General features: G+C 38.9%; 1 protein-coding gene across 8 annotated transcripts in view; it reads right to left on the bottom strand.

The window, feature by feature from the left end:
• The window catches only part of LOC139132398 (regulator of MON1-CCZ1 complex-like), a 155,120-nt gene extending 143,977 nt beyond the window's left edge, over positions 1-11,143 (bottom strand). For 3 of the 8 annotated variants that reach the window (XM_070698739.1, XM_070698734.1, XM_070698737.1), the window contains exons 1-2: positions 10,910-11,140; positions 10,097-10,275 (exon numbers count right to left, since the gene is read on the bottom strand). Coding sequence is in view for 7 of the 8 variants with exons in the window: in XM_070698734.1 (XP_070554835.1) it covers positions 10,097-10,222 (126 nt within the window). In the remaining variant the exon portion in view is untranslated. Of the gene's footprint in view, positions 1-10,096; positions 10,276-10,455; positions 10,691-10,909 lie in introns of those variants that run through there. The other 5 variants (XM_070698736.1, XM_070698738.1, XM_070698740.1 and 2 more) reach the window with 4 other exon arrangements.
• Between the last annotated feature and the right edge of the window lie 8,930 nt (positions 11,144-20,073).

The raw sequence follows: 20,073 nt of genomic DNA, 5'->3' as shown, positions 1-20,073 counted from the left end.
TTAGTGTAGAGAAGGTCGTGTTGTTGTCATGACTACTACCAACATTTGCATAACGACCATTTTACCAGTTTCCTAAGGTATTAAAGGTGTGCAATTTTCACATCAAATGACTAGAAAATTCACTTCCTGGGTAGAATCTTGAAAAACAGGTATCCCCAAACTAAAATGCAAAAATGCATGGGCTACCAGCCATTGTCACTGGGCTACCAACTTCAGAAAATGGTAGCTCAAGTGGACTACAAGGGAAAAAAGTTAATTTCGAGCCCTGCATACATACACATATACAGACTGATGCCGGACGGATACCCATCCCAATAGCTTCTATAGAATAGTCTATAGTAGCTAAAACCAGTTTATAGAAATAGGAGACATGGAATGGCTGAATAAGTTGAAAATCGTTATTTAAACATCAAAAACAAAAAAACCTTTGCAACTAATAGGCTTGTCTAATAGCAATGCTTATCAAAGTTTTAAAGGGCAAAGTCCAGCGCCGTGGGCGCACAATAGGCAACGTGGTAGTGACGTTGGTTGTTGGCAAACACTGGGCGGGATGGTTAAACACTTGCTCAGTCGTTGGCTTATCAGAGAAATACAAACTATCTGTTACACCAGGGACTACCGATTATCACCTTCGCCTGAATATTAGGGAATAGACATCAAATCAGGTCCAATAATCGTTATCATTCAAGGTAAACTATGAAATTTACCAGGTCCAAGGAACATATAGATGATGACAAAGGCAATGGGGCCATCTTGAACCACGAAATAGTGGTGGTACCAGGTGTCCGGAATGGGTAAGCGTACCCTGCCAGCTAGCCGCACCCGTCAAGATTGACCCAAAGCGACAAATTCATTGTTATTTGGTGAATTCACCAAATTAGTTTTGTGAGTCAAAATTTGGTATGCTGTCACTCATCATTTGAGAAACAGACAGGTCATATTTTGATACAACATCTCCGTATCTACCGTAGAACTTCTTAAATGATTTCACTAATCTACTTTCTGAGAATCCTTGCCTCACTAACTTTTGAGCTAATAGGCTGTGTCTAACTCGAAAGTCTTCATATGAATGGCATGCTCTACTGTATCTGAGGAGTTGTGAAATATACACACCATAAGCTGGAGATGATGGTATATTGCTCGACAAAAAGGGAAAGTTTATGATTTCAAAATTGAAATCGTCTCTTTTGTCATACAGCTTAGTATATAGTGTATTATGTCTAATTTCAAACAATACATCTAGGTATGATGCCGAGTCCACACTTTCAGTTGTTTCTTTTATTTCTAAATCATCTGGGTAGATGTAGTGTATATAATTGGAGATACCAAGATTGTTTAAACTGATGAGATCATCAATATATCTGTGGGTGTTGTTAAATCGCTTGGCAATCCTTTTACACCCAGATTTCTGAAGTGATTGCATGAACTCTGCTTCATACGAATACAAAAATAAGTCTGCAAGAAGTGGGGCGCAGTTTGTGCCCATGGGAATGCCTATGGTTTGCCTGAATGTCATGCCAGCAAACTTGATAAATATGTTGTCAATTAGGAAATATAGCATTTGAATCACCTCAACATCACTGTATTTGAGTTTGGCATCACTGTTGTTGCATCTTCGCTTGCCAAGGTCTCCGCTCCGGGCAGCTGGATGCTCCTGAAATCAGACCTTGGCTGATAGACCCCCTAAATCGTGTTTTTAAAGCGCCACCACACGACTGTATGTGACCAGTAAATAGCCAATCAGATAATCGGTTACTACGAATGTAGTAGTATAGGTCTTTTCCCACTTTTTTTTCTCGGTGTTACATTTACAAGTATTCGTGGTCGCTGTTTACATTTCATGCTACTGAAATCTACCGCTGAAATGATGTGTTCAAAACGTCAAAACAAAGGCCAAGCCGCCAGCGCGTCGTACCGCAAGATATTCCCAGCTGTCGCTCAACTTGTAAGGTGAAAACATCAACCCGCCAAACTCAAAAGATCGCGGCGCGAAATAGAAAAGTTCTACCCGCCGAAGTAAATCTGTTAAACCACTCCTCCAATTTTGACCTCAAAATTTCACGATAAACCCATTACTCAGACGTTGTTCAGACATTGTGGTCCTGTCAACTGGCGCGGCCGGCAGCTATTCTGTTGTTCATATCTTTGGAAAATTGTAAACATTGTGAGACGATGAACAGGATTTACCAGAACAGAACATCGACACGCCGTGGGTTAAAAAACTACAAGCATGGCTCGAAATCATGGACTAGGACTTTGTGAAATATGCTAGAACTGGAAATCAAAGAACCGGATTTTGTTTGGGTGTTGTTCAAAAACAAAATTGACCTTGTCATCACAGCAAGCAATATACTCATCGGTGAATTTTTCATAGACTACAAGCGTCAGTTTTTTCAAAGTCATCTTCTGCACTATCGCCATATTTTTCGTCGATTTTTTTTCTTTGGGAGATATCTAACGCTTCACACGATACAAAGCGTTGCCATACATTTTGTAACCCACGATCACTGAAACGGAACTTTTCGCCACCTCTCTGAATGACGACAAAATCGCCCGTAACTTTATCCCACCACGCAGTAAGATTTCGCCCCATGCATGACAATCAAATCCTGTATTAAACTCGGGCAAGATTGCCTTCCCACTCCTAAATCTCCGTTTTGAGCCATTAGGGTGTCACAGGACGAAGGTAAACCAGAGACTTGGTTCAAGTCGGTGAATTTTCAAAAAATAAAATGATTTGTAAAAGTTCCTCGTGTAAAATTTGGTAGCGATCGAACGCGTTTTTATTTAGTCTGTGCAGCTATAGCAGTAGTGAGTTAGTTTGTGCCGGGTAAAACTCCCCTGTATCGCGTTCACCCCACTCAGCGCGTTCACATAATCCTACTCACACATTTCACATGAAAACAGAACACAGATCATTGCATTCCAGACGTTCACACAACTCACATGCTCACAATCACGCACTTGAACCAAGTCTAGTAAACCAGTAAGTAAATCGAGAGAAAAGCTGTGCACAAACAGTGCGGTGATCGGCGTTTGGAAGGTAGGCGTGGTTTTCTCTTTGAGTGTAACGCGTGCTCTAATTGGTCCGCCTGATGTTCTAATTCCATCAAACTCCTTAACGCAAAATAGTGGGGGTATCCCGCACGGCGTGGTTAGTGGAAGACTCCTGTCTGGCTAACGAGCCGTGCGAGCGGACGATGCTAGTTGTTGGTGAAATAGCCTAAGTTGCGCTTGATGGCAATGTATTCATACCTACGACTACCATTCTTGTAAAAGAAGGCTTTCTTCACGAGAGATGATAGCCTGTCTTTAACCCTTTTCCTGCCAAGTCCATATTTCACCATCAGGTAAAGATGGTTAAAATTGATGAAACACAACATATTCCATATGTTGTATTTTACCATAATACTGTACATTTGAAGGCTGTTGAAAACAAAAATACTGTAAACTTGATATTTTTAGACTAAAGATGCTATAACAGACCAAGCCAAGTGGGTGAAAATACATCATGTTTTGGCTCAATACCACTTTTTACTGACTTGGCTGATGTGGAAGTGATACTGTCTGGCAGGAAAAGGGCTAAGTTTGTTATGTGGGATGGTTGTGTACAACGTTGAAAAATCAAATGTGTGGATTGAATTGTACATGTTTTCGTTATTTTGTAAAATATGTAACAATTCTTTGGAGTTCTTTAATATCCACATTTGATTGACCCCACTAGTTTCATAAATTTTGTCACAATACCATACCAAACCAGATTTAATGGTTGATAAAATGACGGTTAAAAGTTGTGACAAGCGTTTTGTTGACACTTACTGGAACCAGCTATGAAACGTTGTTTATAGGGATTCTTATGGATCTTAGGAATCCAATATAGATTAGGTAATACCTTGTCATCTTGCGCTGACTCGATGCCAAACTCACTCAAACCTGTTGAATGGTTCTGCAATATTTCCTCTTCAGATAAGGTTGAAAGAGAGTATGTTGTGCTACTCTCATCATCTGAGTTAATCTGAAGTTCGTTCTTTAAACATTGAATGTAATATTGCTTTTGCAGACAAAAATGATGTTGTTTGATGCTTTGTCTGCAGGCACAACAACATATTTATCGTGTAAAGCATCTAGACATTCCCGTACAGAAGGGTCATCGAAGGCAGATGTAGTGTTGATGACAGTGTGTAAAGAACGAAGACGTGAAATGCGAGATTTTACCTTATCATGGACTGTGCGAAGCCAGTCCGAAAGACATCCAACGTCTTCGTCTTCAAGGGCAGCCCACTTCTTAGCATAAGCCTCAGCAGCATCCATGATTAACTTAAAGTTAAAGTTCCAGTTTACTTTGGGTGGCTCGCGATATTTTGGGCCAAACTGGAACAGCTGCCGAAGCTTAGGATGTGGAACTATTTTCATGTCACCTGTTATTATATGACCGTGAGGTTTGTAACAAAAGGGAGATGACATACAATCACAAGTACCATCATGAACATTGTTCCTAATATCAATTTCTTTCAAGACCCTATTGTAATTAAACAATTTCCTACCTATGGTCTTAGAATAGGTATAGGACACTATAGGAGGGTCTTGAAATGTAAAATAAGGTGGTACTTTGTCCATAACGTCCTTGTTGTGTAAGATATTGCTGATGTTAATCATGTCAATCCCTTTGTTAACAAACCTCAAGGGGAAAAACAATCTCTGCTGACTGTTGATGCTTTCTGTCCATAATAATGGCGATTAACCGGTATTCGGGCAGCAGAGGGTCGTATACATTCATAGCTTCAACAGTCAGGAGAAGTGATCTTAACTTCTGCAAGGAGCATACAAACAATGCAGTTCTTACCTTGTGAACACCCAAAGGTTGATTTAACATGGGTAGTAGATCACTGAACTGAGGATTACTGGTGTTATTGCTGTGTCGATGGCCATGGCTTCGTCGTCTTCTCTGATGAGAATTAAACAAACCCATGACATTGACAGTCTTTCCTCTGGGGCTAGATAGGTTACCCACACCTAGTATGTTATCATTACAGCCATAAGGCATAGCTGTGCCAAGTTCACTGATCCAGTGGTGTTCACGTTGTTTGCGATAACTCCTACTCAGTATTGAACTATTAGAAGGGTGGTAAATTTTTTCTAATATTCTTACTTTCATGTTCAATACTGAGTGAAGAGGACCATTGAAGTGAGTGTAAAGGCAGGTTGGCAGATTGTTGTTAATGCCTGACCTATGCCCACACATCCTCTTAGAAAGTTTTTCCCGGTCTCTCCAACATATAGAAGACCACACAAAGTGCACTCTATGCCATAAATGATGTTCTTAGATTGGCATGAAAGGGGTTCAAATGCCTTTGTGTGGTACGACTTTTTGGACAGATTACTCCGTGTCACAGTGTCAGTGATCAGAATATCACATGTCTTGCAATTCCTAGTCAGACACTGTGACACAGAACAATCATATTCCATATTTCCCTTAAGAATGTCATGTAGATTTAGGTTCATACAATATTCTAGCCTACCTTATAACTAGGGTTTGTGGAGTGGCCGAAGGGCTGTTGGTCTGGCCGACAGACCTACCTCTCGACTGTGATGTCTTCGCTAGGTAACTGGATGCCGTACGTTGTGAGTTCGAATCCGATCAAAAATTTACTGAATTCAAATCACAGTCGTTTGTAGTTGGATAGACAGCAATGGCTGCTGTGCATGCAATAGAAATATTGGGAGTTGGGAAAAAGAATGGCCGCGCATATATCGCCGAATTCGGACACGAATTTCCCTCATACAATTTACTCAATAAAACAGCTACGATGCATGAATTTCTGCCAACTTTTTTGCGTCTGAGGTGTGCATATTGTGTTGTGATTTCCAACGGGACCCGGTTTTCAACCCCGGCTTTCAACATGGAACAGCGGGTAATTTGAATGTGAAGGCTCTGTGGTGGAAACCGTTCGTCGAAATGGACATATCCGAGCTTCGGAAGGAAGATACAAAACGAAGGTCTAGACTTAGTTCAGGAGAGAATTTCCTCAAGCACTGTATTGAGTTTAAATCTAGCTGAGTGTCTCATGTTCGGTACAAGCGCGCTCACTAGAAATAAACAATAAGGGAAAGTCTGGCAAATAAATTATAGACTCTAACTTAGAACGGCAGCAGATTGTGATCGTAATAGCCAACCTTCTACTGTTTGTAGCTTTATGGCTTTTTAGTAGGCAATGTTTTAGATAATAGCCGGTCACCGATAAAGAACGCCAGATTACACGCAGCTTGCAACCGGTACCGGCTATAAGATGCATGGAAAAAAATAACAAGAAGAAATGCAAAAAAAATTATGAATTTGAGAAACAAATCTTCACCAATTCGTATTTTCAGTGAAAGTTTAGGTATTTCGAAACAAATCACAGAAAAGGGTGAAGAAATTTTGAGAAAACTGATCTAAAACGTTACAATCCCCAGTTAGAGCTTGGTATGTAATGGCATGACCAAAAGTATAGTAAGCGCAGGTTGCATATATCCAGTTACCGTACCTAGATAACCTCGGAAAACATCGACAACCATTTGTAATTTGCAAATGACATGTGACTGAGACGCAGTGGAAAAGTTGTCCGTAGTTCCATAGATGACCCTGCATATTTGAATATATACATGTACGCTGTTTTTCACGATATGTAAGCCAGAAAACTTCAACAATAGGAAACAACAAGTAATCTGTAGTCAATGGTCAGTCAAGTATTTTGAAATACCGGTACATTGGTAATGAGTCCTGCAGGACAGCTGTACAGGGCCGTGGCCGTCGTCGATGAGTGTGGATGATCAATCAAACAACGCAATGTTTACGTAGCCATGGGACAGTGGTAATGATGTGATCAACGCTGAAATTTCAAGTCCACTCAGCTCAACTGGATTGAATCAACTGATATAAACAATGACCAAACTTGTCACAATGCCAAAGGTAATTCCTCAAAATGTGAGAGAAAAGATACAGTTTCGATGTTTGAAGGAAGAAATGAAATTTTGATTGCCTTCCAAACGGCGTGTGTGAAGACTTTCAATGTTCATAACTTTTACAAACTGTTTACAGGTCCACATACAAAACGTTTTTTTAGGACCGCCACTCACTCCAAAGAGAAAATGCCGTTTCTTGCGTGTTCATTACATGTGTGTACGTTGTATGTGGTTGTGTATGCGTATGTTTAGGTACATAACGGTGATTTTAGTGATAAATCTGTACGCTTTGTTAGTTGTGCTCTGCAGGGTACAAGATCGCCCAGGCCGCAATTTGAATTTTAGTAATCATGATTGGCAGCATACATTAGCATTTACAACAGAGGTCAAATGGACATTCTGGAGCCACGCTTTGTGAAAATATGCGTTCTCTGTATTAAATAACAGTGTTTTTCAACGTTTTCTCGACATAAAGGCAGTCGCTATACATTCACAGGTGTCATGTATGAGATTGGACGGAAATTAACGCCGTTCACACATCGAATTTCTGGAAATCTCGGAGCAAATCGAGTGCGTCTTACCCATAGCGTGGCTTTTTCACATCTGCATAGTCTTACTATAATCCCCCTTTTGTAGGGGACTTTGGCGTTTAAATGTTTGTTGACATGTATGTATCAAATTTAGTTTAGGAATAGTTTATTCAAATTGAATATGATTGTTTACCATAAGAAAATGCCTCTGGTGTAATAATATTTTACATATGAAGCATTGAATACAGTAGATCAGTGGTCTCTATCATTCCCAACACCACATACAGTAACTACTCTTCCATAAATAATCAAAGGTTCAAAGTCAAAAGACATAATTCAGTATAAGATTGAAAAATCTTTCCCAATCTCTGCACAGATTGACTCATATCTGTTGAGTTTGAGCCTTTTTATTATTTATGGGAGAGTACTGTGTGATGTTAATTAACTGGCCTTAATTATAATTAACACCAGTGTCATTACATATTTCATATTCATATATAAATGTTCTTTATTCCTCTCTGTTCACAATAAATCGTTTGTACAAAAAAGGTCAATACCAAACCTGACTGCAATTATGGCAGCCATTTGGTCATGAGTTGGCTGACATGATTGGCCTTCTTGTCGATCGCCACCTGATATTATTTACACATCTTTACTGGGGACCATTGATACCTGCCATCCACCACCAATTGAGCTATGTAAGGGTTCCGTCTCCAACACAGGTGAAGGGAGTGGTAAGGGAGTGGTAAGGCTATGGATTGCAGAAATGGGGATTCAGGCCTGAACTTTACAAGCAAGCACAGTCGCTTCTGGATAGGTATATGTATACCTACACTTCAGTGTACATGGCGGATGGCCAGCTCTTTGACCCACATTTTTCTGGCCCTTCACCTTGTCTCTCTTTCTACCTCCATGCTATAATCCACAAACAACTTATGCTAGCGAATACCTCTATGGCTTTACCAATGCATGGTGCATAATGTGCCATTAGTAGTATATCATCAGTAGTGCAAACAATAAGAGTGTGGCAAATGCAATGTCTTCAACACTACAGCTGAACCACAGTCCCACAACGTGTGTGAAGGGACTCTGGCTGAACATAGAGTCTAGAGAGGTCACAATACGTGCTTGGAGTTGCCAATATACACTGAACCACAGTTCCTCCACTTAGCTTTGTGGAGGGACCGTGACTGAACCATAGGCCCCGGAGCAGGGTCTATGACTGAACACTCCATGTCACCGAATTACTGGTATCAGTCAACAGGTTCACGAAATGATCAGCAATTGGACTTCCAGGCATGGAAAGCAGTAGACACAGCCATTGGGATCGAAACTTACAAGCCAGGCGCAGAGTGGGGTGTGGGATTGCTGGATAGCTGAATAGCCCCCTAAATAGCTAGGTAGCTAATAGCTACGTTAGACATAAGAATAGTTTATTAGCTGTTTGTGGTTATTTGAGCTATTTTTAATTTCCACAGGACACTTTTAGCTGCTAATAAACATAGTAGGTAGCTATTCAGCTAAAATAATGGTTATTGTAGGGCTGGCTATTGAGCTATTCAAGCTATTAGCCGGTTTTAGCCGCTAGTATCCACTCTTAGCTAGCTATTAGCTGGCTACCAGCTAACAACTCCCAAGGTCTAAAATGGGCTGGCTATTGAGCTATTCAAGCTATTAGCCATTTTTAGCCGCTATCAGCTGTTATTAGCCAGCTATTAGCTGGCTACCAGCTAAGCAGTGGACACGTCTGAAAAGGCCTGACAACTACTAAGGAAGTTACGAGGAAAACAAAATGATTAGGAGAATCTTGCGATTTGTAGAACCAAGAAAATATATTACGTCACATGATTGGTTGAGCGGTGGAGTAGTTATGGTCAGTTAGTCTCTGTTTGAAAAGGTTTCAGGTGATTGCTTGTGTCTGAAACAGTTTCACGTGATTACAAGTACCGACATTCACGCAGAGGCTTTATTAAATACCTGTGACGGGTTTTGCATTGTCTTTTGCTCAAAGACTTATTAAATATGCATGTCAGTTTGAAGCTGAACAAAATAAATTGTTTGTAGAAGACTTGCCACAACTAACAAGTACTTACATAGGAAGTCGCACAGGTGTTTGGACGATAAGCTGTTTTGGCTTGGCCTCTGTATTAATTAAATAAAAGATGCTCTCTACTACCTTCATGGTAGAACCAAGAAAGTAATATCAAATGTCACTTTAGAAATACCTAATTGCATTGTGCATTTCTTGTCGAGCGGGGCTCTAAGGCTTACGGAGGAAATGGTGAACGTGGTAATTATTTTGTTTATTATGAGCGAAGGGTAGAATCACGCCAAAAGATCACGCTGTACATGAGAATTGGTAATGTTTATGCCCACTTTACAGGTACTAATAGATACTAATGCCGGCGACAAACATGAATGACTGACTACACAGGTTCTAAATCAGACAAAGAACTGCAACCAGTAAGTTCATCTGGAAAAACGGAAGCGCAGTTCCGAGATCACTCAGATTGGCAGTGGGAATAATTGGTGTAAATAAGAAAGACATTGACAAACAGACGCTGCATTGCAATAGTAATCGCACCATAAGACATTGCAGTGTGCAGAACAATAACAAAACTCACCTGCTTGTTGACTTCGTCAAAGAAGACATTTGTCACCTTGCTTATTGGTTCAAACCGGGTCGGGTTCTGACTTAACTCAATGTAATAGGACTCTTCATCAGCCATTTTGAGTAGTGTTAGACACATTTACCAGTGTGTACGTATACTCAACAGCTGGGCGACAGAGTGAAATGATGGCGCTAAAATCAGAATTAGAATCGCATTCGGAGTCAGAATGTTTATAAAAATTAAATCTGGCGCTACTGCTAATTTGCGATTCAAAAGGCCTGCTAAATTCTACGCCCATTTGATTCTCTAAGAAAAATTTCCGACCGTTCTCCTGAACTGTGTACTTGTGGTACTCTTTGTTACCCACACACCTTGCCTTAGTCTTCGGATGCCTTGAGTAGTTGAGTCTTCCACACTAGGCCACGCCGTTCCCTTAGCATGACCCTGGAATGACCTCACAGGCGCCAGTGGGCCAAGGTAGTCGATTTCCTGCTCGATTTATCGATCCCGTACTCAATCTGCCCGCCACTGCAACTAAATACCCAAGTAGCGAACAGCTTGAGTACGGAAATCGATAGATCTAGCAGACTAACTCAGCCCACTGGCGCCTGTGAATGACCAAACGCAGCCACTGTATGTCGTCAAGACGCAGCATGCTGATGCCTCAAAGGGCAAGCAATTTACTTTAATGTGTATCGGCGCACTTGTCTTCCTTATATTATAGCCAAAGGCACGGGCGAATGGTACTCTGCGAAATAGCGAAATGACCAAATCACGACTTTTTTTCAAATTGCAAAATGAAGATAGTACACATAGAGAAATTACCTGCTACGAAATACCCGGGTGCACACTGCAATCTGCGCGTGCTCTGTGGATTCCAAAACCGTGGTGCCGTGCAGGTTGGAAATTTATAAGAAAATCTGCTGAGTTTCATCTGAATAAAGTCAAATTCAGTGAGTCTGCATATGTTTTGATTCTCAACATCGAAGTTTAGCACCGAAAGTACGATAAATTCGGCGAAATCGCGCGATCACGAACCCGGAAGTTGACAGCGCACAAAACCATGTATACATCTAAGGCTTAGGTACAGACCATTAGATCTTGGAAGGGGGTAGTCACGATCGGATTGTGAAAAAAACTTTTGTACAACTCAAAATTTCAAATTTTAATTTTTTTCAAATAAGAACAGATGTGCAAATTATTTTTCTGAGTCTTACAGATTTATTTTACTCAATTGTGTTCTAAATATTGTTTATTTTGCATTGTAGTGTGAAGATTTTTTCCCCCAAACTTTCTGTTCTGAATTTCTTTTCCGTTTCTGATCACCCTCTCCCAATATCTAAAGGTTCGTCCCTTAGATCTTTTGTACCTAGATATGTTTTGCGTAAGCGTGCACGCGTACACGCAGTTTGGCAGGAGTATGCGATAAAACGGCGGCCAAACATATAAACTAACCGACAATGGTATCATCGCTAATCAGTGCCTTTTCTACCCTTTTTTGACTTACACAGGGTAGAAAAATGTGACCAAGTGGAGAATGCTATTCAGTGTTTTTCATTTCATTTTTTAATTTATTGCTTTCCGTGAGGCTGTTCCTTGGCTTTGTTTCTGTGTATTAAAGTTTTAACAATCCCGTGTATAGTCATACACGTTTACAGAGTAATGTAGTTTTCTCTTCTCTCAAAATTTGCAGTTTTGAGCCAATTACTGATTTAATGTATGGATTTAATATATGCCCAAGTCAAGTGTGAGCAAATGAGGGTGCACGGCTGGGGGGGGGGGGGTGTAGAGACAGTTTCCTATCAACACTGCGTAATGGTAGGTTATATGATTAAGTGTGGGGTGGTCGGAGTCCCTTGGAGTCGTTGTGTCTCTACGTTGTTGTGTGTGTTTTGCTCTGATGACTGCCAATCTGTAATTGATAAATCAACCAGATACGGGTGGGTGGGTGGGTGGGAGCTTGGTGTATCAGCCTGCCGCGAGATGTCACCAGGTGTACTACTTTCTCTTTATTTATAAGCTTATATATGCATATTCATGATTCCCTTTAGTAATATTAATCTTATGTTCAACCAATCACCACACAGTGTAGATAGCATAATGCAGTTATGTCTCGTCTTCACCATGCTTAGAAGTTTCCTTGCAAATCTTGTGTGCTCCTGATAATTAGTTAGAAAATAAATGTTCTCGTATATTTTCTGTGCTTCAGATATAGCCCTTTCCTTTAGTTTGATAGCTGGTGCTGTTGGTAAGAGAACTTTTGATAACAGCAAGTAGTGTGACGCCGTAGACTCAGTTTTCCCTCCAATGTGCTGCATTATCTCTGGCATTGTCGACCCAGATAAAGCCAGTGTTATGGCACACGCACTTTGGAAGCTGTGGATTGTCTCCCCGTCAAAAATCTGTAACTTAGTCACATGTTCTTTCAATCTAGCATTTGCTGTATTTGTTGACTAGGCCTAAAGTGTTTGGTGAGGTCCTTTCGTTCTTTTGTGGTAGAACGCAAGAAGACACCTGGATCAAGACTGATGTTCACTTAGCTTGCTAAATGTATGTAACATAAGACGGCTCTCACTGGACAAATCTTCTCATCGTCATTTCTCATTATAGGGCAACTTCGAATGTTACCGTCTCTTCATGTCTTACCCCATACATGGTTTAGTAATAAACCTCCATTTTCAAGGCTTGTTATATTTTTCGTTTGAATATTCAACAGATCACTAGCTCTATCGCCAGTAAATGCCAAACAGAGAAATAACGCCTTGTCCCTGGCCAGGGTAAACAGTTGAAGAGGGTTAATATTTGGAAATTTACCTAACTTGGTATCTATGTCATTAATTATTTTTTCTAATGTAATTGGCTTTGCCTGCTTTGGTGCTAGGTTTTCTTTTGTTCTTCTGTTACAACTTTTAAGTATTCTTTCACTAATTTATCTGATGCATGGTTCCCTAAACCTAACCTGGTATCCCAATCCCCTCCTCTATCTGCCCTTTCAAATATCGCTCTTAGCTGTCCAATGTACGAATCAACAGTCTTGAAATTGCCAGTCTTGTTGGGCACCGACAATCTTCGTCTTTTCCACATGGTGCTACATGTATAATAGTCCGTCCATCCTTATCTTTTCAGATTAGGAACCTGATAACATCCCTTGGAGAAGCGGAATCGAGTGTTTTTGGTGGAATCAGACTTGTCAGGAAATCTTCTAATTCTGCCTTGAGACGGGATTTCCGTTTGTTGTATGTAGAGTTTTCCACCCCTGAGATTATCTCATTCAGACGTTTGTCGATAGCTTGAATATCAATATTTGGGAATCCCCTACATTCTCTAGGTTTATTAGACACTTGTTGATTACTATTAACACATCTCTGGCAAAAGTTATAACCAACGTCATTTGGGTAATGACATTCTGGACACTGAACTGCTGGCATTCATAGTCTGGGGGAGCCATATGTCACTAGCTGTAAAAGGACAAAGACTGTCTGTCAACGAATGGCTCAATAGACTCCTCATAATTTCAAATTATTAATTTTATGTATTATAGCGGTATTATTCAATTTACCCTATCTGTTATAAATTTGATTCGAATGAATTCTTTGCCCTACATTGCCTGAATGCCCACATGTCATAGAAGGACGGTACCTTCATCCAAACCATTGCCACTGGCGACTTCCCTGCATGAGCTAATTCCATTTTGCTTTGTTTCTTCACCCTGTAGGATTGGCCACCAATATTTGATTGGTGACGTTTTAGGTACAACTATTGTAGCTAGCGCCTTCTGGTCTCTAATAAATTTCATTATAGTTCCTACCATATGAAAAGGAGGGAACACGTAGCAATTCTCATCAGTTATATCTTGTGCGAATACATGTACTCCGGCGGTGTCCGGCGTTTCCCACGGTGTGAAATGCCGCGATCGGGTGTCGTTTCTGCCCCACTGAGCGTTAAAATAGAGTGCCATTAAATCTATTGAATGACCGTTGTTGCCCCCAAATTTCCGATCAATTTTCCCCCAGTATTCTAAGAGTAATCTAGCATCCAGAGGTGTAAGTTTTCTGGAGGGAGAGTCAGCAGGGTTTTCTCTGGATGGGATGTATCTGTCATATCAAGGCTGGTATCAAGACTTCATACAGGCATTTCAATGCATTATTCATATCCCTGCTCCCACTCCTCCTATTTTTCCAACCATGTAACAGAGTTTGATTATCACTATAAGCTATTACTCTTTTGTCACAAATATCCCCCCTAAAATGACAGCAATTTTTTCTCCAGTGACCTACTCTCCTTATATACGATCGGTTTCCCCTGCAGCTCCCTCCCCCAGTAATTTCGTATTTCTCCTTTCTTTTTTCCAGACATGAGAGTTCCGCCCCACCCATATTGTGACGCATCACTAGTAATAATTGTTAAAATATAAACGGTCAACTTTCAGAGAGAGTCAATTAAGGAAATTAGAAAGGGTTTATTCCGAAGACCGTAATGATTACTGGAAATTGTGGAAGGATATTTCAGGGAGTCGTGTGTGTAAGAAAATGGACTCATCTATCTCTCCTGCTGAATGGTTTTATCACTTTAAGCAGTTAGGTGATTTTTCTTGTGAAGAAACTGATAATGTTTCTAAACGTATCATATCTGAATTAACAAAAATGGAAGCTGCCAATGAATATGATGTGAATTTTATTCTTAATTCCACATTAAGAGAATCAGAAATATTTAAGGCTTTGCGTAAATTAAAATCAGGGAAATCCCCAGGTGTCGATGGTATTTTGAATGAAATGCTAAAATATGGTGGTTCTTCCATACTTACTCCATTGTGTTCATTATTCAATGTCATCCTCAGATCAGGAACATTTCCTAATGCTTGGAAAAAAGCATATTTGGTCCCTGTGTTCAAATCAGGTGATACATGTGATCCATCAAATTACAGAGGGATTTCTATAAATAGTTGCCTTGCAAAACTGTTTACCTCTGTGTTGAATAATAGGCTTATAAACTTTCTTAATAGCAATGGTATTCTTTCACCATTTCAGTCTGGTTTCAGAGCAAAGAGGAGAACTGCAGATAATCTTCTTGTTTTGCGTTCTGCTATCGATCAACATGTCTATGCGAAATTTTCTCAGTCAGCTGTAGTCCCAGTCGTAGGTACCTTTATTGTTGTTTTGTAGATTTTCAGAAAGCATTTGACAGGGTTTGGCGTACAGGTTTACTTTGGAAATTACAGAAATATGGCATTAATGGTAATTTTTATAGCTTAATTAAGTCCATGTACGACAACATTAAGTATTGTGTGAAAAGTAACAACTGCTTTACTGAAGAATTTGACTCCAATTTAGGAGTTAAGCAAGGGTGTAACTTAAGTCCAACTTTGTTTAATATTTTATAAATGATCTTCCCAGTACATATGGTTCCAGTCAGGACTGTCCTATCAAACTTGGTAAACTCCTTATCAATTGTCTAATGTATGCTGATGATCTTTTATTGATTTCAGAATCTGAAACAGGCTTACAAAGCTGCTTAGATAAACTTCATAGTTTTTGTCGTGAATGGAAATTGTCTATTAATATAAAGAAGACGAAAGTTATTGTGTTTAACAAAAGTAATCATCTTGTAAAAGGAGTTACACTCACTTACAATGGAGTGACTCTTGACTTAGTGAAAGAGTACTGTTACCTTGGTTTTGTCATTACCCCCAAATGGTAAATTCAAAGGTAATTTTCATAATCTTAAATTGAAGGCAATGAAAGCTCTTTTCAGCCTTCGTAAGGGCCTTCAGAATGGTTCACTTTCTGTAAAAGTTGCATTATCACTCTTTGATAGTTTAATTGTTCCTATTATGACATATGGCTGTGAAATATGGGGACATGAAATTAATGACAAATGTAACTTTCTCAATGATGTTAGTATATCTTTTTATAGATTTATCCTAGGAGTCTCTAAACATGCACCGTCTGATGGTGTTGTTGGAGAGCTGGGTAGATATCCAATTCACTTTATGGTGATAAAGCACATGCTCAAATACTGGCATAGATTAGTTTTATCAGATGACATCTTACTGAGATTTGCTTATCACTGATTCTCAGTTAAAGTGGACAAAGTGGAGGCTAAAATGGTTTTGTATTTGATGTCGGCTAATCAGTATAATTTTTTTATCCTGAGTATTAGGGACATGACTTTGCGCTAATGTGCAAATTTTCCACACATAAATCAACTAAGTTATTATTTTTCGTGCAATTTAATTATAAGTATTCAAATTTAACACGTAATTTACGTTACCGAGGAATGTTTTTGAAATAGTTATACCCATTAAAGTAGCCACAGATATTCGGAAAGTAATGTTTTCATTTAAGAGCAAGTTACCCATAGCCTTCATAAATAGGTAATTAACGCTTATAACACAATGTTGATAGACAAAAAATACTGCCAGTTTGTGATGCCATCAATCTTAACAAAATTTTCATGAACTCTGATATCATCTTTTATGATATATAAAAGTGACTATAGTTTCGCTTTAAATTGTTTGTTTGTTTACTTGTGTTGAGTGCGAAATAGGAACACTGAGATTAACAACTGCGCTACGTTGTCAATAAAAACATTATATGGTCCTGAAAAGTTGTAACGTAGATTACGTCAATATTGTCGGTGGTAACGTAAATTAAAGAAACTATTACAAGTTACATGGCTCTTGTCATCTTTTAAACATTTTGTTTTGTCATAATTAATATCAAAGGAACAAATTGACTTTATCAATAACAATCTTTCTGTTAACAACTAAGTCACTTTGATTCAAAACTACGTTGTTATCTAATCTCTCTTAGGAAGGATTATGGAATATTTTATCCATCAAATGGAACGTTTCATCCATCGAAATTCCAACATTTCTGTAAAACACTTTGCGTTTCAAATGACATCAAAAAATCATAAATATTGGATGAACTAACATCTTTGTAGTCCTCTGCAGCAGTTTTCAGCTATCTGCCACATTGATATTCACGATAAAGTCGATCTTGAATGATAATAACGTAAATTACATATTAATTCCGATTGCCTCATAGAAATGTAAAGTTGAAAAGTCACCGACTTCGCTTGGGGAAATAAATGTAGGAATACAAAGTTTAATCGTCATTTTTATATAGATACAGAGTAAAGGACTATAATCCATCATACTTACAAGAAAGGCAAATGCTACCGAACACATTTCGAAACGCAACATGCGGTAAATTGTCTGAGAATTCAGAAATATCATTCTATTAACAATGTCAGTATTGTAGCAGCTTCATTACATTAAGAAGTCACCCTTGTTTAAAATATTGATCAATCGGACTTAAGGAAACTTAGATGGTATTTTAACGAACTGTCTCATCCTTTTCCATCGCAAAACTTCTTCTCGTGCTAGTTCATCTGTTAATGAGCTTACACGCAGAATTCTTTCACTTTTATATTTTTACTTTTGCTCAATACAACACAATACATCTTTCAATGAGAGCCTTGACCTGGGCATTTTTCCCGTGTCGTATTCTGTGACTGACAAATTACTGAGTGCTTTTTTGACTTTTTGTCTTCTCCGACAACAACTGCATTGACTTTGGAATTTCCTTTTGTCTTTGCTGTGCTGCCCTCTTACTATAACTATTTTACTGGGTTGTAGTATACGTACTTCTTGACACGCTCCCTATCCTTCCTCTAAAAAACTCTCCCCAGTTTAAGTCACTTTTCATTCGCTTTAGGCTCTATGAATTTCTACTCTAGCTTTCCCCATTCTGCAAATAGTAGACATATTGCCCATGACGATGTTGAAAAAAACAAGAACACATTGTTGTCACATTAATTGTAATCTACGTTACGGTTATTGCAACTAAATATTATCTATTAGAAAATTACAGTATGTTTGAATATGGCGTTTTGAGGAAGTCACAACTTTGTTGTTTACTATTTAGTACTTTTACAAGCTTTAAAATATCAAATGTGATTTTATAACGAGTGCTTCTTCGCAAATGTAACTTACGTTACCGCTACTTTGAAATTTGTTAATATTTTCAATAGATATGTGATTATATATATTTCTTTGCCTTTGCTGATTATTAGTTTGCTTCGTTAATTTGGATATTATTTCAAAATACCAAACTTTTACTGAAAATCAGATTTAGCCCTATTCAGTTTGCTTTTTAAAACTTAAGTAATTTACGTTACAATGCCAACCTGCAAACATGGTCAGTCATATGATCCAGATTTATATACAGTGTTGCCAAATGAAGTTGATTCTCAAGTTGTAATGTACCCGAACAGCAAGACCGAAAGATAACAAATCATATAATGACACGTATCGTTACTGTATCCTGGACGCGTCAAGATGAGGCTACACCGTACGTGAGTAAAATATTTACAGGGTCTGTCTTTTAGAATCATTTCCTCACATTTTGGTCTGTCTGAATGGCGATTGAGTAGTCTGCTGTTGTCAGCTACCGGACAGCGTGTCGGCTTCGTTGTGAATAGTATTGGGGTTAACACAAAGTCAGTGTGCGGTGGCCTCCTTTAGGGTAATACGCTGGTAACGTTTTTTACTAGTAACGTAGTTTACATAACGTTCATTACATTTTAAAACCTTTTCACACTATTTCTGCATAAATTCACCCTATTGAAAACAAATATCTGTTTCATATGAAAGATGACCTTGTTCAAAAAATAAATCATGTGAATTGCTAAACTTATCTACTTGAGCAATCAGAAAATTTACGGTAAGTAGTAAAGTAAACTGGGCAACTGGGATGAAGTAAGAATTTTACACCCCATTTTATTCATTTATCTACATGAAGCGAAGGAAAAATTAACCATCCATGTAACTAAAGTATAACCCTGACCTATATACGAACTCACGCGCAGCAGCTGCGCAGCAGTGCATTGTCCTGAACTAAGCGGGGAAATTCCCTGCTGAGCATGTTTATACATGTACGGGAAATTCCGTGTGAGTCATCACCATCAAACTAGCCTATATAAAGGACCCCCGTTGTCAGTCCGGCCGGCCGGTTGCGGAGTCTAGCTGATGTTGAACACGAAGTTCCTATCGGTGCGAACTTGTTCACCTGATAGATAAAATTTTAGTAATTTCCTCTGACTTAAAATGTGACGGAAGACCATTACTTCAAATAATATGAGACGTTTCAGATGAATGGTACTGATATCTAAAGTGTTCACTCTTTTATCTCTACGTACAAATGTAGTTCCTAAGTCGTTCTCTATTCTATTCCCACCAACAAAACATTCAATACTCATTTCCCCTCCCCGATCTTTATCAATACTTATGATAATATCACAAGTTGTTCTGTTATCTGTTTTCATAGCATAATATCCAACCAAATCGTCAAATTCATCTCCAGTAGCTAACTTTACACATCTAATGAGAACTGTACCATGTTGAAGTATTTTCATATTATCAGTCATCTGTTGATTTACTGTCTGTAAAGTTAATTCAGCTGCCTCATCACCGACACTTTTAAGACCCAGTTTCTTTAAAGTTGTGTCCCAAAATAATCTAACTGGACTCCGCTAGCTGTATACGAGCAATAATTCTCCCCCTCGTTTATCCACCTTCTTAGTGTATTATCTGCCTTCATTATTGTATTAAGAGGACTAATTTTAAGATGAATTGGTATACCAAGAAGTGCAATGTATGGATTCGTAGGAGTAAGCCAACTACGAAAATCTAACAATTTATATTTGTTTACATTGCTATCAAAATAAATCACATTCGGAGTTCCTGGTGGTTCAGCAACACCTCCTGCAATTTCACTATCCAATATATCTAAGATGTTACGCGGCACATTATAAGGCATGAATTTCTGACTAGCCGAATCCCATGTCAGAGCAAAAGGAGTAGGATCATTCGAAGCCTTTGTGGCGTCAATTACAGTTTCATCAATGTCTTTAAGTTCGGAAAATTCTACAGCATGTTCGTGGGGTGGCGCCGCGGCATTGGCTAAAACGAAATATTTTTCGCG

The sequence above is a fragment of the Ptychodera flava genome, chromosome 5, assembly GCF_041260155.1.
Source record: "Ptychodera flava strain L36383 chromosome 5, AS_Pfla_20210202, whole genome shotgun sequence".
NCBI classification, from domain to species: domain Eukaryota; kingdom Metazoa; phylum Hemichordata; class Enteropneusta; family Ptychoderidae; genus Ptychodera; species Ptychodera flava.
Note: the sequence above shows the minus strand (reverse complement) of the source record. Positions and strands in the feature narration are given on the sequence as shown.